The following is a 23,808-nucleotide window of genomic DNA, read 5'->3' as shown; positions in this document are numbered from 1 at the left end:
TCCCCATATTCCTCGCATTTGTGTATAGATATCTAAGATATTGAACGGATTTCCCCCAGTAATTTTTCTCTTGTTGCTTCTACCCTCTTGTAGTTTTCCATGTTCTCCTCCGCCCAACATCTAATCCTCTCTTACAGTTGACTTTATTATACTTGCTGTGGGCTTTTGCCACTTGCCCCCTTTGTACCTAGTATAAAGTCCTTCTCACTAGGTTGGCGAGTTGGTGTGCGAAGATGCTCTTCCCCTTTTTTATCAGAGGACTCCATATCTTCCCAGCAGACTTTCTTCAGTAGAGTCAGGATTTCACCCCGTGAATTTAATCTAGAAACCAACTGGAAACCAATGCAAACCGCAAACCACAGGTCTAATGAGTCTGTTCAATAAAGGATTGCTGTATTTTTTTTTTTTTATATAGGACCTAATTTTCAAATGTGGTCACTCAGGTTACAGTGCCCAGTTCTGTGGTTTGGCTCTCAGCTGACATTTGCAACAGGTGCCCATAACCAAATCTGAAAACTGGGTTCCCTGCTTAAATATTGCATATGGGGATACCATGGAGTGCATCATTGTTAAACACGTTAAGTAAATTTGGATATATAAATGTGTGCAGCTAAATATGGTAACTGGCACAATACAAGTTATATTTTCTTTGTTCAAAACCAGACATTTTTTCAATGATGAATGTATAGATTTAGAACTTGAGGTACATTTTCAGCAAAGTGCAGAAGCATCAATATACACAACTCCCATTAACAGCATGGCTTTGGTGTTGAGTTTCCTGTGCACAATACTGAAAATGATTATTTATTTAGATTTATTATACCCATCAATTATCTCTAGGGATTTACAAAGATGTTTAAAACCACACTAATTAAATCAACTCAAAACAGCAATTAAATGAATCCTCCTGAGAGAGTCTCTCCAGCCCTAAAACAAGGCAACTCCTCATTAACCCCAGCTAATCACATGGGATATAATACCAGATATAAAAAAATCCTCAAGAAATATCTCCAGCCATGAAAGAAAACAGGTTCTTCCCTGACATATAGCCAAATATAACCTCCATCAAATCCTCTTCCACAAGAAAAGTCATAGAGAACAAATGACCCTTACAGCATATTTGGAAGTTCACTATATTTGGGATCTGGTCAGCAAAGAACAGAATCAAGTTCCAGACCTTATCAGGAGCACCCTGACACCAAAACTCACCCATTAGTATCCTTGTCTTAATCTTGATATGCATCATTTGGCTGTATAATGAAGTGATATGTTTGCATATATGAGAAAAATTCTACTCAGTTTCCAATGAGAATATAAACATTACTCAGTTGAAGTATTTTCCTCATCATGCATAGTATTGACTCCCTAAATATGTACATTAATATGCTTTTAAAAAACATTTATTTACATTGAGCAAAGTGTTTCAGTTGTAAAAGTCAACAATTTTCTTGTACTCAATAGAAATGTGGTATGCTACTTAGTCATATTAATGAAACTTCTGGGTCTCAGTAAGTTGTAGAGGTTTGTTGATTAGAAGTCATAAACAGTTAGGTGACTTTTAAGCATAAGTATATTTTTTATAAATGAGTTAAATCAGCATGGAAACAACCTTTGGTTAGAAGTCCTTTACTTATTAGCTATTGTTCTGCTATGATTTACGTACATTCAACATCTGATTTAAAGAACAATAAGGTGTTCATAGGGCTGATTATGAGTACCAGAGTTTCAGTTTTTAAAAGTAGCTCCAAGAAGTGCATTGATGGATAACAGACAGATATTAATTGTTGTGCCTTTATGCTGTGTCAGTTCTTCCCTCAGTTGAATCTGCAGGACTTATCACTTAGATTTGACTTCATGCATTTCAGAGTCTGGTGTAGATCTCCATTTGTGTGTGTCTACTGATAGCAGAGCTCTAAGCAGGGAAATATTTTCACTAAAGGTTGGTAGTATTAGCAAAAAACAAAACAATCCTCCGTAAAACAATACCACGACCCTCTCCCCACATTTGAAACAAGCATTTATGTGAAGGAGCCCACAAGCCTGTAAAAAAGACTGATTCTTGTTAAATTTTTGCAGGTAGCTCCACCTGCTCATCAGCAGAGACTATTACTCAGTCCAGTTCTCTGCTGCATCATGAAGAGTCAGGAGCTCCTGCTTCAGGCTTCTGAAACAGTGGTGGTGTAGAGAGATTAACACAGTTTACAGGGCAATGACTGTGGATCACTTGATTACCTGTTCTGTTCATTCCCTCTGAAGCACTTGGCATTGGCCACTGTCAGAAGACAGGATACTGGGCTAAATGACCATTGGGTTTGACCCAGTATGGCCATTCTGATGTTCTTATGACTGTGAAATTGGCCTAGCCCTTTCTGTGTCAAACTCCTTCCCGCATGAGAGAGCGAAGGAAGAACTCATAAGACACACTCCCGTCATGGTCAGACACCAGTGGATCCCACATAGGAGGCTCCCTGGATGAGGCAGAGACCCTGAAAAGAGCCTAATTAGGCATGTAGCCAGGTGGCCACACTTTCTTCCCTGCTAAATCCCACTCTTTTTAACCTCTTTAACTCTTCAAGACCTCCAAGTTGAGGAGATTCCCAGCCAGAGTCCATAAATCTTTATTGTTCTTCCTGTATTGTCATTGCATAGGTCCTCACAGATATCCTTTTAAGTCTTGCTACAAGAGGATTTTCCAGAAGTCCTACCACACAATGGCTCTCAGAAGTAAATCAAACTGGCAGTATCCATCAAGCCAGCTAAGCAAGGATTTTGGTACTAAGGAAGCAAGCCTCTACCCTCTAGGAGATAGGCTCCATTTCTTCCACTAGCAATAGCATCAGGATACTTTGTGATTTTCTAGTCTTAGTTCCCAAAGTTTTTCTTTTTTTATATATCTATCCTTCCTCATGCACCAGACAAGTGTGAAGGGAGGGGTGTTTGTTTGCAAATTTAACAAGTGAGCAATGGAGGTTGACATTATGAGCCAATTGAAGGTGGGAATTAACTTTTTCGTGCTGAATGAGAAATTATAGGTAGGTCATGAAGAGCCTTGCAAATGAAGATAAATTCTTTGATACAATGGAGAAAAGGGAGCCAGGGAAGGGATGCTAAGAGAGGGGAGACATGGTCTAAGCAACAGGCTAGGAAAATGATCATTGCAGCCACATTCTGAATGGCTATCAGAGGAAAAGATGTTGCCACTACACGTTGTGCTTTTTTTTTTTTATTTCCATGATTCAGATCTCATTAGTTTGTAAAAGCAGTTGATTTAGACCATAAGATCTTTGGGGCAGTGACTATCATTTGTTCTGTGTTTGTACAGCTCCTAGCACAATGGGGACCCTGGTCGGTGACTGGGGCCTCAAAATGCCACTGGAAGAGAAACAATAATAAAAAAATCCTTTATTTTCTTGCCTATATTTGAATTTTATCTGCCGCCATGTTACTAAATCATTTAGTTTTGTCAAGTCCTTCTGATGTTTACAATCTTCCAAAGTTTCTGTTGATCTGAAGTGTTTTTAGTCTAAATATTTTGTGGCCTCACTAATTACCCTTTTCTAGATCTGTGATAAATATAGAACAACATTAGTCCTAGTACTGATCCCTGGGGCATCCTGCAATTAGCTTTTTTTGCTTTCTTTCCTGTAACCAGTTTTTAATTCATGAAAGGATTTTATCTCACCCCCTGTGGCTACCAAGTTAATTTAATAATCTCTTGTGAGGGACTCTACTGAAAGCTTTTTGAAAGTCTAAATAGACATCTAGTGGTCCAGATATCTTTTATCTACTATTTTGTTAACTTTTAAAACTGTTCTTCAGACCACTTTTATCAGAGATCAACAATCTGCAATTCTGGCTCTTCAGAATCCAGTCTAAAATAAGCAGACTTTGGCTCAGTCTCTTACTCTCTTGTTTAAAAAAGAGTAAAAGACACATACAGCCTTCTAATTAAAAAACATTCAGTGTCAGAGACATCAGCGTGGTCCTTGCCAAATTAGTGAAACAGCCACTTGAGTTACCTGATTCTTGTAAATTTAAGATTCTGATTTGGGATATTTCATATATAGAGTCAGTTCTAATCTGTAGAATTAGTAAAATATGGGTTAGCCTGATGATCTATCCAAAAATCATGTTAATAATAAGGTGGTTTTGTAAATGCAATATGAAGTCATTGAGATTACTGGCATAGTAAGGCATGGGTCCTTATGTTTTAAATTCCTTTAGACAAGGATTATGTCTTCCTTTGTGTTTTGTACGAAGTTTTCCATGCTTAAGTAGTAGTATTAAATTCTGTCCAGACATATATTTAAGTCACTGGGGTTTAATAAAATACGAGGGAAGGCAGAATTTTCCCAGTATACCGTGGATGTGATATCAGAATAATTCTAAGACAGTCTTTACAAAATGTGTGTGGCAGGCATGTTACAGCTGTTGTTTGTCTCTCAGAACTACCTAATCAATCACAATGAGTATTTGGATCATGTGATCAAGAGTATGATTTGTTTATCACCTAGGAGAGGCCATCAGTAAAACAAGTTACTTTGCTCTAAATAAATGAAAGTGGGGGAGGGCTAAATAATGTAGAGCTAACTAAGAAATAACCCAATTACACCCATATAGAGAAGTACATCTGTTTTGGTATAGTTTATGTACCTATTCCCTTTTGTAATGGCCTTAGTTCCTTAAATAATGATTAGCCTAATGACAAAGTTTTCCCCCTACTAATGTGTTTAAAATTGGAAGATTCGTGGTTCCCTGAGTTCAATTTTTATTTTTAGTCTTGTTTATAATTACGGTTTGAAAATTTTAGGGTTGGTAATCTAATTAATCAGATTTGAATAAGGGTATTAGATTCACAGCCTTAATTGGGCTTCCTTGGATGGGCAGAGAACTACAGAGGGAAAAGCCTCCAGCGGGGGGGTCGAGATGGGAGTGTGTATGTGAGCCTGGATTTGAGAGGTGATCATATCAGGAGTCCCATGTTGTCAGTGTTCATTGAGAGTTTTGGTTAGCTTTTGAATGAGCATCCAAACCAAACTTCCAAACTTACTGATGTGTGTATTGTACTATGGTATCTTTATTGGACTTGTAAAATAATTTAGGTGTCTCCTTGGAAGGTTAGACCTCACCCTCAGATTTGTGTCAATTGTGGTCTTTCCTCCCTTTCCATTTACTAATGATTTATTGAGTCAGTATTTCTTACTGTTATAATACTTAGAATAAGTAGTCTTGCCATCTGATTTCTGTCCTGCTTAAATTGTTCACAGAAATAGATCTTGCTATTGTTCTGACAAGGAAAGCAGGCAGTGTAGCTTTGTTCTCTCTTTTTTTTTTTTTTTTTTTGTATTTGTGATGGCCTTACTATCTAGTTTCAACTTTGGAGACAAATGTCAAAACTCAGAGCCATATGGAAAAAGGTATCTGCTTGGTCATTTTAACTGCAAGTCATAAGAAAAAGTAATTACACGGTTTAAACTCAGAAAAAAATGAATAACTTCTCTTTTTGTCATAGAGCCATGTTTTTGCTTTTTTATTATTTTAGGAAAGTAGTATGGATCAGTAAGCCAAGGAAACACATGATATAATTTGTCACTTAGGCCATGTCTACACTGCCAAGTGAAGTCAACTTACTTTAAGTCAACTTTCAGTAGCCAATTTTTAGAAGTCGCAGCAGCGTGTTTATACTATGCTGTTTGCGCTGGCCTCCTGCGTTTACACTGAGCACTCTTAATTTGAATTGCAAAGCAGTGCAATGTGGGTAGCTATCCCACAGTTGTCATCGTCCTATGATGCAACACGGCTTCCCCCTCTCTTCTACTTCTCCTCCCCTCCCCCCCCCAACAGGAAAAATATTGTCGCGCCATTTTTTTACTCCCCGTGCTTGCTATTGCTGCAGAGACATGGAGCCAGCTCAACTCTACACTATTATTGTGAGCATTACAAATACATTGCGACTTATCATCGAGTATTTTCGAAGTAGAACAAGAAGCTGAAGTACACACAACAGCGATGCCACTGAGGCTGCCCTGCTACAAGACATCGAGCAGAACAATTCCCGATTGCTGCAGGCTGTAACGAATTATCTGCATTCCTTGGAGCGCCGGTTCTGGTGTAGGGAAACAAGCACAGACTGGTGGGACCGCATCGTTATGCAGCTGCGGGATGATGATCAGTGGCTGCAAAACTTTCGTATGTGAAGGGCAACTTTCCTGGAACTGTGCTCGGAGCTGGCCCTGTCCCTGAAGCACATGAATATTCGCTTGAGACAAGCTATGATGGTGGAGAAGAGAGTCGCCATCGCTCTATGGAAGCTGGCAGCCTCCGACTGTTACCACTCGGTTGAGAATCAATTCGGAGTCGGTAAATCTACAGAGCACACCGTCGTGATTCAAGTATGCAGGGGCATCAATAGACTTCTTCTACGAAGGATAGTGACTTTGGGAAATGTGCAGGACATAGTGGAGGGGTTTGCCACGATGGGGTTCCCAAACTGCAGGGGGGCCATTGATGGGACACACATCCCTATCTTAGTGCCTGCCCTCCTAGCAAGCGAGTACATAAACTGAAGGGGTTACTTTTCCATGGTCCAGCAGGGGCTTGTGGATCACAGGGGTCATTTCACCAACATTTATGTGGAGTGGTCTGGGAAGGTGCATGACACACACATATTTCATAATTCGGGGCTGTTCTCTAATATGCAGGCAGGAACTTTTTTCCCTGACCAAAAAATTCAAATTGGGGGTGTGGAAATGCCGATAGTGATCCTGGGGGATCCTGCTTACCCATTGCTCCCTTGGCTAATGAAGCCTTACAGCGGTCACCTTGACAGTGATAAAGAGTGTTTTAGTAAGAGGTTAAGCAGTTGCAGAATGGTTGTAGAATGTGCCTTTCGGGTGTTTAAAGGGTAGATGGAGGAGTCTCCTCACTAGGACATGACTGAGAAGAACCTTCCTTCTGTGTTATCTGCATGCTGTGTTCTTCATAATGTGTGTGACGCGAAGGGTGAGAGGTTCCCTCAGGGTTGGGTTGTGGAGGCAGAAAGACTGGCCACCAGTTATCAGCAGCCAGATGTCAGCACTACGCTGAGAGCTAACTGCATAGCGCTTTGCATTAGGGAAGCTTTGAAAACCAGGTTCTGCAATGAGATGCAGGACTGATTTCTGTTCCTGTATGTTGTTTGCCTCGGGTGAAACACCCCCCCCCCCATTGATATCTGTACCTGTCAAATCCCTCCAGAACAAGATATGATTTAATAAAGAAACGTGTTGAAATGGTGCTTAATTTTATTTATGAACATTCAAGTCATGGGGGAAGGGGGAGGAGAGTTCATTCACTGTCTCAAGGGAGGTGGTAGCTTGCTGGCCAGTTGTCAGCGTGGCTGCTGCTGCTTTCTGCTCACCTCCACCAGGGTGGAGGCGAGCACCACGTACTGCAGCCTGGCCAGTCTCCTCAGAGACTGGCTGGGGGCAGGGGAGGGGGCGGGCATCAAAGCCCTCAGTCGAGAAGCATTATGGAGGGGCTGCAGCATGACTTTGTCCTTCCTCCGTTCCTCCTGAAGCTCCACAAGCCTCTGCAGCATGTCTGCCTGGTCCCGCATGATTCGCAGCATCTCCTGCGTGGTACTGCGATCATGCTCCATCATTTCTCTGCGAGTCTCCCTGACAATGTCCATATTCTGGGACAAAGTGAGCTGCCATGCTCTTTGCTTTGTCTCTGCAGCCGCTGAGGCGTTCATGAGCTCACAAAACATGTCATCTCTTGTTTTGTTTTTTTCCTCTTTCTAATCAGCGATAGTCTTTCCGCAGCATTTCTTGAAGGTGGGGCCAAGGCTGAGGTGTCTACAGAATGAAAAAAAAAACAAGGTAGCCACTGTTAGCATAGTGAAGAAAATGGTACAACTGCAACAATGTAGACAATAATCCCCATGCAGTGCACAGAGCCTCATTCCATTCCTGACGTCCCAGAAGGGTCTGCTCGCTGTGCCCTTACAGAGAGGCACTGTGGACAGTTGGGGGGGGGAGGGGAGGTCTCTGATGGTATTTGAAACTCTTACAGAGAGGAACTGCAGAGAGCTGGGGGGGGGGGGGTCGTCTCTGCTTAAAACAAAGATTCGCTGGACGCAGCGGGGTACCAGCAGGGTTCTGCCATAATGCAGGCTCCTTTGATTGCAGCGAAGTATCCTACCGTGGAGGGAGGAACAAGGCAGCCCTCCCCTGAAAACTTTTGCGAATGATAACAGATTAGCTACATGAAAGTTTCCGTGAGATATCAACTGATGATAAATGTAGCATTTCTCATCACATAAATAAACTGTTCCCTGGGTAACCCCCCAGTACAGTCACCAAAACACCCGAAATCCCCATCATGCCCCCCTCCACCCAATGTGAAAGGACAGAACTGCTAAGAAGAAAAAAAAACTCACCAGATGTGCCTTCCACTGGATCATTAATGCTGTCCTGTGTGCTGCTGGACTGCTCTGGGGTCAGGAATATGTCCTGACTTACAGGGAGAACAGACATCATGCTCTCATGCACCCTGCTCTCCTCAGCCACCTCCTCCTCATCCACGGAGTCCTCCTCATTGTCCATGGACTGTGCCTAGCGGAGGTATCAATGCTGCGGGGCACCGTGGTGGGATTGCCACCGAGAATTGCATGCACCTCATCATAGAAGCGGCATGTTTTGGGGGAGGAGCCAAAACAGCTGTTAGCTGCCCTGGCTTTCTGATACAACTGGCGCAGCTCCTTGATTTTCACGTGGCGCTACTGCACGTCCCTCTTGTGTCCCTTCTCCAGCATGCCATGGGATATCTTCCCATAAATGTCCAGATTCTTTTTGCTGGCTCTGAGCTGAGCCAGAACGGACTCCTTGCTCCACAGCCCGATGATATCTAAGACCTCTGGTCGACTCCATGCTGGAGTGCGTTTGGGCTTTGCAGTAGCCATGCAGAGAACAGTGACAAAGCTCTCTCCACGCTGGCAGCACAGGAAACGAAAATTCAAATCTTCCCGGAGCTTGAGGGGAGGGGACATTTCCTGGTAGCATGACCACAGAACGGCACAGTGCGACTGTCCAGAGCGGTTAAAACGGGGCATTGTGGGATACCTCCCGGAGGCCAATAAATTCAATATAAGTGAAGTTGTCTACACTGAAACTAAATTGAATTAACAAATTTGATTTAGGCGCTACACCACTTGCAGAGGTGCTCTTATTAAGTCAATTTTCAAGGCTACTTAATTCGAATTAACAGTGGTGCCAGTGTAGACGCAGGTGTACGTAGGTCGATGTAAGTGACTTTACATCGACCTATGTCGCCAGTGTAGACCAGGCATTAGTCTTGTGTTTTAATAGTTTAAAATCTTCTCCAATAAGTAACATCTAAAACTATAACACTATCAGTCATAAAATTGTGTATGTCTGGAATACATGACAAATTATTATAAATGAATACAATGTTTAAGTATGCATTACAATTCAAAAGGTCTCATAATGAATATTTTGTGCTGTATCTTTTTTATTCAAGCAGGGTAATTCTTTAGATATCTATTTGTAATTTTGCCTTCAATAATTTCACTAGGTTGCATCCCACTGGTTCCACTTCCCTATGGACTTTTTCCCTCAATTTTAGCATTACTTTAATGTGCACAACAAAACAGAAGTTGATTTGACAGACAACTTTGTGTGAGTAACTAGGATAAAAAACAAGTCTGGTGTCCAAACCAAAAAAAAAAAAAATTGTTCAGCTGCTGTATTTCAAATGGGATGATGTTCCTTCCTGCTTTGCCCTAATAATTATTTCTTGAGAAATAATGTACAATTCTATACTTCAAGATCTTTCCCTTATCTTAAATACCTTCACCATTAAGCTTTTCACACCTCCCAACTGCAATCATCAGTTAAAAATGACAGTTGGAATTCTTTCAGGGATGGGGGAAATCAGTGTTTTCTCAAAAAATCAGTTTGAAGTTTTATTTTATGCTGAAACCACCATTTTGTATTTTGCAGGAAGGGGCAAATTAATCCATTGCCCTTCTAACAGGGTTTTAAAGGAAGTTCCCTATTGCATGGAGCATAGAAGACATGAGAGGCCTACCTGCCTTGGTAAAGGTGGGAGATCAGACACCTGCAGCAGCTTTAGCCGCTGCTCTCCCTGCTCCCACTTACTTGTTGGGGGGGGATGTGCTATGGTAGGAGGAAAGGGGTAACAGGGAGATGTTATGGGAAGATGAAAGGGCTGCCCCCTACCTGCCTATTACTGGGAGTGTCTTATTCCTCCTTGCTAAACATCTGGAGGTGAGGTGGAATTCACTCGTGCCTGCCCTAGACACCTTTAATGCAGAATATAGAGGATTCCCTTCACACACCTGTTTGCATCCCAGGGCTTATTCCTCGGGCAGCTTATCTGCTATTGTGGAGCATGAAGAGGCTTGCTCCACAATGATAGCAGGTAAACTGCCATAGGTGGGGCTTGATTCTGTTTTGTAGGTAGGGTCTCTTAGTGGGCCGTTACACACACACACACACACACACACACTCTCTGTCTCGCTCTCTCTCTCTCTCTCTCTCTCTCTCTCTCTCCTCCCAATTTAAATATACATATAAATAATGCTTATATTGGGCAATTGCAAATAACTGGGGGTCAGGGTTTAGTAAAATGAGGGTTAGCAAAAAAGCATTTCTTTAAGGCATGATCACCACCATTTATATCCCAGTCTAAAATTTCTCATTTATTGTGACTGTGGATCTCTTATAACATGTTAACATGCCTCATAAAAGAGCAGAGATTAAGCGACTAAGTGTGTTTGAAGTGTCTGAAGCTTTTTTAGTAACTAGAAGGATATGAATAGAAAAGCATGCAATCTGAAGTAGAGGAGATGGGTTTTTGTCTGGCACCGAGATAAGTATGTCTCCATTATTTCCTTCACACAAACAATTCTTGAGTACATTCCACATTTATCAGAGTTATGTTTACAGAACACTTTTCTCAGAATGCATCTGGCTGCCATTACTGTCTTTCATCAATAAATAGAAAATACATGCATTTTAATTTGATCCATAATCATTCGTTATATTAGAAAGATATATTTCACACGCACTTTGAGAAAAGATATGTTTCACATGCCCTTTGCGTCAAAAAGTATCAGTTGATCCTAACTAAATTAATAATTAAATATAACCACTTGATTTTCTTTACTCTTGTATTCTTGGGCTTTTACACATCAGATTGTCTGTTACTTTGATTATAGAGTTGTTAAGAGGTTAGAAATGACAAAATGTTGGATCACTCTCATTCACAACTACCTTATAGGGGGTGTAGAATTCAATTTGGGCCTCTCAGATAAGACATCAAGAGAAAATATCATTAATTTTCCTGCACTCTGTAATATCATGAGTTAATAGAAACTTAAACCATGAAGAAACTGTGAAAAGAAAATCTAGGATAAATTTAACTCTCATGTAAGCCCATGAGAGTTGTCTGCTTACACCATGGCTGAATATGTTCTGCCACTTATATTATGTTAAAAAATGCCAGTCATAGGGCAAGGTCTGATGGGAACTGGGAATTAACAGCATAAAAATATAATTCCCTAATGATGCAAATGGAGATCCACAACATGCAAAATGCTATATGCTCATGATTTGTATGACAGATTATTGATAACACTGCTATCTTTACTGGAAGGTTTATTTTGGTTAGTTCTTCTTCAAGTAGATGCAACAGTGTATTCCAGCTAGGTGTGTGCATACCCAGCACACCTGAGCCAGAGTTTGCGTAGCAGTACCCGTAAGAGGCAGCACTCATACCTCATGGCCATAGTCCTTCCCTTGGCTATATGAGGCAGTGTTGCCTCAACCCCTGCTCCTCCTAGTTCCTTCTTACTGCCTGTAGCTGGAGTTAGAGCTCTGTGTGGTTCTTAACCTCACAGTCTCTCTCTTTCAGTGACTTGCTCTAGTTTTGTATAGTTGGTTAGTACTCTTGGTATTAGTGTTTTTTAGATTTAGATTTAGTTAAGTATTTTCCTGGTGATGACCTCATCACGGTTCAAACATCATCCATCACGTGGGGGTGCGTACTAGCTGTGTTTCGACGAGGCCCACATCAAAGTGCAGTGTTGGATTTACAAGTGATTCACAAAGTGAACTCAGGTAGCTAGGGACCTTTGCCTAAAACAACACCTGCTCCATCAGGCCATGCGGCTTGCTTCAGCTCCGAGACCTACATCAAATCAGAGGTCGCCCTGAACTTGGGTTTAGAGAGCACTATTGTTTTGTGATCTGGAGCTGGCACCTCGTTGAAGAGATGGAGGAGCCTCTCCCCATCAAGTGCACTGAGGAAAAGGTTGCATAAGATCAATCAAGACCATTCCAGGTCTCAGAGAGGCTTTTCTGCCTCCTCCAAGAGGAGTATGGACTGGCATGGTTTTACTGCCAGCATACGGGATGGAGCAGGTCCTTCCAACTGCTCCCTGTACTGCGTAGGGAGGTCAGACCCCACATCATCTACTCCATTTCTGGCCTCAGGGAGTCCATTGAGTCTGGTACCAACAAGAGGGATACTGGCATGAGCTGTGTCCACGCTAGCGGCATACTATGTAGCAACGGACTTCCTCTGCTTTTCCATCCTGACCTCTCCCTTGGTCCAGGACTTCACCAGGGCTACATCATTTACAGACCAGCTGTCTGGATGGGATACTGAACCTTTAGTTCCATTGGCACTGCATCCCAATGTTTCCCTGCTGCAAATCGTAGAAGTGGGGCATGTGCCAGACTTGGAAAAAGGGACCTCCTAAACACCGGGAAACTCGTTGACACTGCTGCATTTTGCACCACCGGTGTTACAGTGGGGACACTCCCTGCCCTTCACTTAGACAGTGTCAGCTGTATTGGTACCACCGTTGAGTTCCAGGCTGCTGCTGCTCCTGGTACCAGAAACGACTGAGATATACTTGGTACCACCAGTACTATTTCCACTGATGACGCCAGTCCCTCCCTTGTTTGGGGTGACAGATGAGTCGGTTCAGTTGCTCACACCCTGAAGGCTGGTTCCACTGGTATCCTGTGACTCCTCAATGTCGAGGTTGGGATTCTCCTCCTCTCCATCTCCTGGCCCACATTGGGAACCATTTATGGAGCATCATGGGTACCAGGATTGGCATTCGTCTCATGGTCAGGACAAGGGACCCTGGCCTGGTGCCTACTGGCCACCAATGCCTTATCCTTATGCCCAGTGGCCTCCATGAAATCTGTGGGACGTTCTTTAGTTGCAGAGATCACATTCCTCATCTCATTCCAAGGTGAGATCACTGGGCATGTCAGTGGCTGGGGCCATCAACCCACCACAGGTTCAGGTACCATTGAGCCTTTCCCTTGTGGAGCCTCCAGCATTGTCCTGACCAGGTCTGCCAATCCAGGACTGGGATCTGGCCCTGGTACAGTTAACTGCTTCCTCTTCTTCCCTGGATAGTTCAGTGATGCTTGGCTTTTCCTCTCCTTCAATGCCTTAGGACTTCATGGCCTACCAGTACCTTTTATAGCACGTGACTGCTTTCCTGGGCATTCAGGCAGAGTTCCTGCAAGAGAATACTCCTAAGTTGTTGGACATCCTGCAGTTGTCTGCCCTTGCAAAAGTTCTTTGGAGCACACAGGCTTCATTGCCACCCACTGCAAAATGTTTGGAGAAATGCTATTTTGTACCAGTGCAGAAATTTGAGGGCTTTTACTTCCACAAGCCCCAATTTCCCTAGTCGTAACCATGGTGAACGATAGAGCTCGTCAGGGCAGATTTAAGTCCACTCCTAAGGACAAGGACTTGAAGAGAATGGATTTAATGGAAGAAAGATCTGTACCTCCTCTCCCCTGCAAATGCGGATTGTGAACCAGGAGGCATTGTCCATATATGACTTTGTGAATTGGATAGCTATGTCCAAACTTATGGACCAGCTGCCTGAAGCCTCCAGGGAGGAATTTTGGTCATACCTCACTGAAGTCTGCTTGGTGGCCAAGACATCATTATTAGCGGTTTGCTGCTCTTGACACGCAGGATGCTTATTTTCATGTGTCGATTTTGTTGAGCCACAGAAAATTCCTCCAGTTCGTCATGGTGAATCTCCATTTTCAGTACACAGTGCTTCTTTTCGACCTCTCTTTTGTCCCCCAATGTTTTTACCAGATGTATGGTTGTGGTGACAGTGTACCTCCAGAAAGAAGGGAATCTATATCTTCCTGTATCTGGATGACGGGCTAGTAAAGGACTGGTCCAGAGAAGAAGTTCTTTGTCATGTACACATTACATTGCACTTACTAAATTGTCAGGTCTCATCTTAAATCCGAGGAAATCAACATTGTGTTTTCACTCAGAAAATCAAGTTCATTGGGGCCCTAATACTCTCTGAGTTTGAGAGTTTTTGCTGACTGACCATTTTCAGATGATTCACTAACTCAGCCTCGGTCTGCAGGCTCAACCTTCCATGACAATTCAGACATGCCTTAGGCTCTAGGACCACATGTCCACTAGCACGCAAGTGATCCAGTTTGCAAAGTTGTGTCTTCACCCTCTTCAAATGTGGTGCAGGACAGTTTGCCGTCCAACTCACCACCCCTTGGACAGATTGGTCTACCTCCCTCCACTGGTCCTGGACTCCTTGGAGTGGGAGGATGGTTCAGGGGAATGTTTGTCAGGGCTTTCCCTTTGTCCAGCCCTTACCAACCAGGACGGTTGTCACTGATGCTTCCCTGAATAGCTATCTGTCTTGGATGGTTTAGACACAACAAATCCTGCATCTTGGCAGAGGGTTAGACTAGATGACCCTTGTGGTCCCTTCTAACCTATGATTCTATGACAGGTTAGGGAACACATCAGGGATCACTGAAAGTTCAGAGTCTGTACTCAGAGTAAGAAGCTTCATTGCATAATAATGCACTGGGACATTGGGCCATCTGCAATGCCTGTCAAAACCTATTGGACTGCATACTTACCGACTGTACCACCACAATGTATTAAGTGAACAGACAAGGGGAGCACACATCAGGGTGTTCTGCCAAAAGGCAATCAGGCTGTAGCAGTTCTGTATCAAGGAGAAGATCGCTCCCATAGCTGTTCATTTGTCCAGCGTTCAGAAACATCTTATGGCCTATCTTAGCAGGAATTTTTCCCTGAGTGACAAGTGGTTCTGAAAACAAGTGTTCTGCAAGTCATCTTTGCAACTTAAGATATCCTGATGATCATCCTGTTTGCTACAAGAGACAATTGGAAATGCCATCTGTTCTGCTCTCAGGGGTACCTCAGCACTGCCTGATGAATGCTCATCTCAATTGGCATTTGGCTCTCCCATACACTTTTCTTCTGATCCTGATCATTCCACAGGTTATCTTCAAGCTGAAATCAGATTGAACCAAGAACATCCTCATTGCACCACTGTTCATAGTGCCTCCTCCTGGTCATCCTGGGAATTAGCTCTGCTAGGTGTTGCCCTCCTCTGGCGGTGTCCCTACTCATTGTACTTTCTCACCTCGCAGATCCCTCTCACTCCAGGAACTACAGCCTCCTCTTTGTGACTTGGCCCCCTTCCGGGGAGTAAACAGTCTTTCTGGAACAATTCATCCCAAGCAGTCCACTGTCCTTTGCCTGGTGTATGCCAAATCCTTGATGGCTGACAGGGAAAGCCAGGCCCACCCTCAGCATCACCATACATTAGATTACAGATGTCTAGCCTTCTACCTGGACAGGACTAAACTGTTTTGTGGTTTGCCTCATCTGTTTGTGTCATATGCAAATTGTGTGAATGGCAAGTGGTCTCTTCACAAATGACCTGTAGGAGGATAACATCCTGTATCAAGGCTGCATAGGAAATAGCTTCAACTATGTCTCCTCAGCAGGTGTGAGCTCATTCCATGAGAGAACAAGCCATGTCAATAGCATTCCTGAGTGATGTCTCAATATTGGACGTTTGCAGGACTGCCATGTGGTCGTCGATACATGTGTTGACAAACCATTATGCCATTACTGCATCATCCAAGCGCTGTTGCAAAATTTGGAAAGGAGGTCCTGCAATCCTTGTTTAGATGGACTCCGAGCCCCACCTCCTGCAAGTACTTCTTGTGAGTCACCAAAGTAGACTATGTGGCTGTTATTACTTGAAGAAGAAATGGTTACTTACTCTTACTCTAGTTCTTTGATATGTGATCCAGATGTGTATTCCACAACCCACCCTCAATCCCCTCTTCATGGGAGTCTATTCCCTGGGAATGTGGTGCGAAGAAATTGAGTGGGGTCAAACTGGCATTGCCTCATATAGCCAGGGGAGGGGTTATGGCCATGAGGGGTGAGCACTGCCTCGTATGGGTACTGCTAGAAAAAATTCTCCAACCTAAATGGAATATACATCTGCATCACATCTCGAAGACCCACAGTTACAGTAAGTAACGGTTTCTTTTCTGTTTTGGATATTACCTTGTGCAAATTGATTGTAATGCAATCTGATTTTTTTTTTTTAAAACACTCACTAGAATAGTCTATTGATATGCCTCAGGCCAAAAAACAGAAAAAAGTCAGTGGGTTGCACTGGAAGATGGAGTTTGAGATGAAACCAGCATGGATTTGGCAGTAGTCTCAGCTGGGGTATATATGAGGCAGCAGCAAGGTAAGGCAAGCAGGAACAATCAGCTTGTGTTGGTAAGGAATTGTGTTGCCTCATTTTGCAGGGAAGATGTGGATGTAGCCTCTTCTGTGAGTGGGAGCAGTAGCTGGGGAAATGACAGGGCACCTGTTACTAAGGGGGGGAATGAGAAGAGGAACTAAACATTGTTCATTTTTTCAGTGCAGATCATTGTCATGTACTCCTTCTGGGTGTGTTTAGGATTAAATATCACTGAGTTCCACCTTTTTTTGAAATGTGCATTGGGAGATCATGAGCATGGAAAATACTACACAAAACTAAATTAGGTTGTGTCCTATTGTATAAAATACAGTAAAACATTTTCTCTCCCTATCATCTCCCAACCACTTTATTTTTTGTAATATCAACAGATTGGGGGGAAATCATCTAGTTTAATTCTGTAAGGAAAAGCTATCTGCAAAGGTCAGGTCATTCAGCTCTCACATTATCTGTTTTGCCGGTAACACCATAGTTAGAAATTAGATTAAAATGATTGCCTTAGTACTTTTTTATTGTTATATTTTTGATGAATTAATACTTGGAGGGTATATCAGAGCTACTTCTGCCATGACAGTAACACACGATGGACAGAGTTATGATACTCCATTTTATTTAGTTATGAAAGGCAGCTATTTGCTTTTACAGAATGTTAGTGCCTCTGCAGTGTGTTGAAAAGATCCTAAATTCATCATTGCTTCTGTTGCAAGGATTGCTGTAGGAGTACCTAAATAACTTCTCCCTCTTTCCTTTGTTTCCTTTAGTGCTTATAGCCTTTTGTCTTCTGTTGCGCTTTACAGTAGATATTTTATTATAAGATGTAGGTGTGTCCACTTCCTTTTTCTTTGGGCTTTTTTTTTTGGGGGGGGGAGGGGGGGACGAAGGGAGCGGTACATTAAATAGGATACTAGAGATAATTCAAAATAAAACTCAGTAGTGAGTGGATTTATGCACTGAATTTATACATTGTGTTAAAAAGTGAGTGGAGATTGAAATGTAGGAGAATATTTCTGGCTGGGAAACTGAAGAGGACTAAAGCTACTGAATGTAGCAGGCAGAGTGGAGATGTGAATAATAAAAATGACATGCAAAGCTACTACGTCTGAAATTGCACTTGCCCTATATTGGAAAGATATAGTGGCTCAGCAGTAGCCATTCCATAGTTGGTTAACTTAGCCTCCTGTTAGAAGCTCAAATCTATTCCCATTAAGAAACGAATGCCTCTGAAAATTCATATGTTCCATCTTTTCTACAGCAAGAATTTTCTTCTGGGAAGTTTCGAAAAAATCAGCAAAGGAGCTTGAAAGTTATGGTGTTTTTAAAAATGTCCCCATTTTTGACTTTTCAAAAAGTTCAGATACTATTCACAAACACCAAAATTCACACTTTCAATTAAAACAATAACAACAACAAACACTCATTATAATTACTAAGGAGTGAGATTTAATCCTGGAGGAAATGGAAAATTTAGTATTTGCCAAATTAAGTCAATGTAAGAAGGACATCTGAATTAACACAAATCTTAGTAGCAAGATATTATTTGACTTTTATATCTGTTTGCACTATCCAAACAGCATTGTTCAGAATAAGATTACATTTAAATGGGAGACCATTCATTTAGAAATCAAAGTGAAAATATAAGTCAAAGTATTTCTGTATTTTCTGTTTTTTTCTTGTCTGGGGATTGAAGGTGTTTCCTTCTTTAACTAATAAAAAGCTGAGAGATTAACTATTTTAAGCAAAGAGGTTCTAAACTACCCTTAAGTACTTTGGGTAGTTGTCAAACTGTAAGAGATTTTCCAGATGCTATAGCATGCTGCCTGTTCCTATTATCTAAGCCATATTTGGATCAGATGTTTTATATCTTCTGCAATTATCTGCACTGCCTCAATTGTGTTAAAAACAAAAACAAAAAAATGAAATGAGCAAAAGATTGGACAGCTGTTGATATACTCTGTCCTTCTCACTATCATGAGCCTTGCTTTGTGCAAGTCTAAACAATGGGGAAGAAGGAGCAAGTTACAACAGGGGATAATTCAGAGTAACAAAGAGCAGTTATGCCCTTTTTTATATGTAAAATTTGGGAATTCTGCCTTGGGAGCATGAACATAAGGAAGGATTTTCAGGTCAGTGATCCCCAAAGGTCTGGAAGCCCCACAGACTTTTTGTAATGGTATTATTAACAAGTTTGTACCAGTGGCAGAGACTCATAATCCCTTAATTATTTCATCAGTCTTCCTTTTAACTGTTTGGTGAAAATCAGCAAGGTTTTTTAATTAAAAAGGGCATATTTTTAATAAACTCAGATAACATCCTAGACAGTGGTTTAATATATAGTGTATAAGATTTCTTTTAGGTTTTGTAATTGGGTAAATGACAAGGCCTTACAGAATCTCCCACCAAGTTCTGAGCCAACAGCTGAGAGGTGCTAAATCTTTCAGATACTCCATCTACCATAAAGTATGTTCATTATAGACCTTTATTGACAGTGACCCTCATCTTCTGTTTGCCCACATATCTCTCTCTCTCTCTCATGCTCACACACTATCACTACCATTTAGGGGAATCGTTGAGGGAGCTGGAGGCAAAAGTACAGTTAAAAAAAGGAGGGAAATAACTGAAAAAAGCATCATTATACTTGTTTTGCCTACATTTTACCATAAATGATGTAATAAGATGAATGATATAGTTAGTATTGGTATACAGGTATGACCATAGGAAGGTACAGTGTATAATTCTACAGATCTGAACTGTAGGATCCCCGACAGCTCCCTTTCAGAGCGCTTAACTTTAGGGATGCAGACATGTATCCATCTGGTCAAATGACCTAGAACCAGGGGTATAATAAACCCACCTGTTCAGTTGTGGAATGCACATTATTTCTCTGTACACTTGTAATCAGATTAGGGACTTTTAGATTTCTCTGCTAAAGCTTGTTCATTTTTATCATGCATTGCATAGTCTCATTGTTAATATTAATTGTTGGGGGGTTTTGGTAGGGTTTTAGAACTTTGTCAGCTCTGGCAGTTGCTGAATAAAAAATAGAGTTTAAAAGGTGTTATTCCCTTCCTTACAAAAATGTCCATTTCAGAACAACATCCCCAATGCTTACAGTACTTGGATGAAGGCATTCATTGAACTGCATGTAAAATATAACACATCCACTCACAACTAAAATTACTTCACCATTGAGTATGATATCTCCAGGAAACCAGATCCAACTTGTGGGCAATTGTTATCCAAAAACATATTACATTAAGTAACCAGTTAAGACTGATTTTATGAAACTGTGTGGGAATTTAAACCTTACTTGTTTGTGTACCTTAAACAGTAGTTTCTAAATGACAGGTTTGCTGTATAGTGTATCAGATTTAAGTATGATGGATTGAAGAAGGCTTATGATTTATATATCTATTCAGGTCTTCATTATCAAACCTCTGTCCCTTGAGTTCTGTCCAATTGCCTTGTTTTCCTTATTTAATGGATAGAAGAGCCAAGGAGCTGCTTTTTAACTAGTTACATTGTTTGCTTCTCATTTGGAATTTTTCTCTTAAAGCTTAAATTTGTAAAATAATCTAAGTATGATCTATCTTTCATGAAGCATTTGCAAGTTTATAATACAGATGCTTATAAACTGTGGTCACTTTTTATTGGAATATATTAAAATACCATTAAAGGCCTGACCTAAACTCGAAATAATCCAGAGGTAAGGCTGTCAATGGAATCTATTTCTATTCATATCTTGCAATTTATACAGTAGCCACCAAGTGGCTTGGCAGTTTGGAGTATGTTCAGCCAAGAATTGCAGCCTTAACTCAGAATATTTTTGTGGGTGGGTGGAAGTAAAAAAGAGGATTTTGTGAGCATAAACAAAAAATTTGCATTTTTCTCAGTACATATGCATAATAGCCACTTTTCAAAGCTAAATAATAAACACAAAGGCAAAAGATTTCACACCACAGAATTTAAGGCAAAAATATTTCTGGCTTCCATATCGTGGGAGGACATTCAAGTCTGCAAAATCAAGAAATATTGGCTGTATGCTTGGCAGCTGATGCATCAAGAAGTCAGACAGAATTCAAAGCTCCTTTCAAAGTGGTGCTAAATTAAGTACTGAGATGTTTAGAACCAACTGTGAGTGAAGATCTCAGTCAAATAATCTCTCCTTTATATGTGTGTGTGTGTGTGTGTGTGTGTGTGTGTGTGTCCTGTAATTCATGATTTTGAAGAGGTTTTGTAATCCTTATCAAAAGTCATATGCTGTATTTTTATTAAACCCAGAAGCCATACTCCGCTCAAGACTGAAGTATCTTTCCAAAGTAACTGGAATATGTAGATGTAATACCTACAGAAGTGCTGCTGAGAGGCTAGTCCTGGCCCTCTTTATATGACATGTATCAGGGTTACAAAATGTTTTATTCCGTCATATGGCAGGAGTCAATAGCACTGACTCAAGTGGCTATCATACATTTTTTTAATAATAAATGAAAACATATGCAAAATTAAAAATTACCAGCTAATACATCCTGTTCAGAAAACACAAAATTAAAGCTGTCTAGGAAGAAGGTCAAGGTGGATATTCCTTGTCCCCTAGAAGACAGATGACAGGATTATTCTGCTTCTTGTTGGTCATTTCTCAATACCTACCATCTCTGAACCTCAAAGGCTTTCTGATCACACAGCTATTTCTTTACCACATATCCCAAGAGTTCCTTCTGCAGTGGCTAATTTGACTGCTGAGTTCGATCTTTCACCTAAAGCCTGTATTTGCTGTTCCTATTGGTTTTTGTTGTCAGGGACTGGGTGAGCATGTTACTTTTGCCAGCTCACAAGCACTGTTAGTAGCAGTTTGGAAGTCCTCAAGAAACAAAAGCCAGCGTCCATCATTTTTTAATTTAAATGTTTTCTGTTTCTATTTTAGTACAGATTTTCAGAGGTAGTTATATGTATGTCCTGTAGATAAATAGTGACAAGATTGGGGAGGACCAATTTATTGGACCAATTTTTGATGGTGGGAGATACAAGCTTTCAAGGTACACAGAACTCTTTTTCAGGAGAAGAAATCAGTGCCTGAGCTCTGTGTAGCTCAGACTTGTACCTTCCACCAATAAAAGATAATACCTCACCTACCTTGTCTCTCTCATATCCCGGGACCAATGCTGCTACAACAGAGCTACAAACAACTATAGATAAATATCCTGTTTAAAAACTCTGTCAAAATAGAAATTCCATTCCTGAGATCAGCTTTGGAAGCTGTTATCAGAGAAATGGCAACCATTTAATATGGAAAAATAACACATAGCCCCAAGCTCAGTCTGTTGCATCATGAGCCAATAGAACCCAGGAACACTTTGAAGGCAATATGCTAAGTCTCTGGGGAGAGCAAGTGCATCAGTGATGAAGCAGCTCTCTCATCTATGCTCAGAATGGGATTAACGGACCTGGGGAAGTAGCCTCTGGTTGCCTTTGGCTAGAGAAAGTCTGTATCACCAGGCCTCTGAGGGGTGACAAAAATAAAAGGCAGAAAAGTCTGATTATTTTAGAGGACACCACTTCTCTCAAAAAAGAGACCCAATGTATTGCTCCATCAGGATACTCTCAAACTTTCAGTGCATTCAAATGACAACAGAAATGTGTAGGATTCCTCAATATTTTCTCTTCAACTATGTTACTGCTCTTAATCATTTACTAAATTAAATGAGGACAATGTTCTGAGGAGTTGTAAACCATACATATATTGCATTTCTGTAAAATTTATGATTTTTTTGTTGGTCAAACAGATTCTTCTTTTTATACGGTCCATTTTGCATCTGAAGTTAATGTATAAAGGCCTGATTTGCCATTCTTACCCACAATAAGTAGTACCTTATTCTATGACTAACCCCACTGGAATCGGTGGAACTATACTTACTGTAAGGTCCTATTTAGCATGAGCAAGGGTATTGCAATCTTGTCCTAACTTTACTAGAATACTGACATACTGGTTTTAGACACATGCATTTTTATATGGGTCTAGAAAAGACTGACAAAAGATTGGTACTGTTGCAACTCAAAACAAAAAAAATTCAGGAGCAGGTTCTTTTTAGGTCTGCACTTTAGATCTAGTGGTTAAGGACTTAAGAATTTCAGCATCATGCCAAACACCATACTTGAGACATAGTGATATCCTACTCTGACACACTGAGTTTATTATTGCTTATTAAAACCTTTTGTGAATGTGGCATGAAGATGAAGTATATCAGTCACCCTCATTAGTTTTTTGTTTGTTTGTTTTCTTCTGTGTGCATTCTCAGGTGGAGATTGAGAAACTGGACTATCATCACTATCTGCCTCTATTTTTTGATGGGCTTTGTGAAATGACATTTCCCTATGAGTTTTTTGCTCGGCAAGGAATCCATGACATGCTGGAACATGGGGGAAACAAGATTCTTCCTGTCATTCCTCAGCTCATTATCCCAATAAAAAGTAAGTGAGAATGTGGAAAAACCCCAACAATGAATTTATATAGTGTAACTTTTTGACAAGTAGCTAATTAACCAATAAAACATGACAATGTGCATTTCTAGGAGATGATTGGAAACCTGAGTAAATTGTGAGGTAGGGGGCCAGAAGACTTGTGCCTTTAGTCACCCAATACATATAACTATCCCAGAGAAATGTGCTGTCTGGCATGTATTTTTCTTATTACAGTGTGGATCTTGGTATTTAGAAAAGTGAAATGAAGTTTTTACATTATTTTGTTATATTTATTAAATATAACCTCCATTATATAAAATAATTTCTTTCAAAAGACATGAAAATATAGCAGAAAAAAGCTGAGAATTATTTTCTTTATTTTACAGTTGTTTTAGCTAGACCTCCTCTTCTACTTTATATATACCATTCTTCCTTTTTCTCTCCATTCCCATCACATTCCTTGTCAATATGTCTAAGTTTGGGCTACTGCTTAACTCAAGGATGCCTAATTTTAAATTTTTGTTATTTTACAAAACATTCCTTATGGAAGTATTTACAGTTTCAAAAACAGATCTTTATTGAAATGCAGTATAAAAGTTAGCAAGTTGTGTAGATTCACATAGAATGCTGTTGAAACTCATTTCACTGCAAACACCACATCTTCTAAGTATACGTTTATTTAATTTGCCCTTTCCTGTTTC

At 40.9% G+C, this 23,808-nt stretch overlaps 1 protein-coding gene across 3 annotated transcripts in view; it reads left to right on the top strand.

Moving 5' to 3' along the window:
• The window catches only part of PACRG (parkin coregulated), a 420,318-nt gene that overhangs the window by 252,132 nt on the left and 144,378 nt on the right, over positions 1-23,808 (top strand). For all 3 annotated transcript variants that reach the window (XM_067560803.1, XM_067560801.1, XM_067560802.1), the window contains one exon: positions 22,945-23,116. In XM_067560803.1, coding sequence (XP_067416904.1) covers positions 22,945-23,116 — 172 coding nt within the window. The remainder of the gene's footprint in view (positions 1-22,944; positions 23,117-23,808) is intronic.

The sequence above is a fragment of the Emydura macquarii genome, unplaced genomic scaffold (assembly GCF_026122565.2).
Source record: "Emydura macquarii macquarii isolate MOO-44397 ecotype Brisbane River unplaced genomic scaffold, CSIRO-AGI_Emac_v2 contig_2308, whole genome shotgun sequence".
Classification (NCBI taxonomy): Eukaryota; Metazoa; Chordata; order Testudines; family Chelidae; genus Emydura; species Emydura macquarii.
The sequence above is the reverse complement of the archived record's forward strand: the minus strand, read 5'-3'. Positions and strand labels throughout refer to the sequence as shown.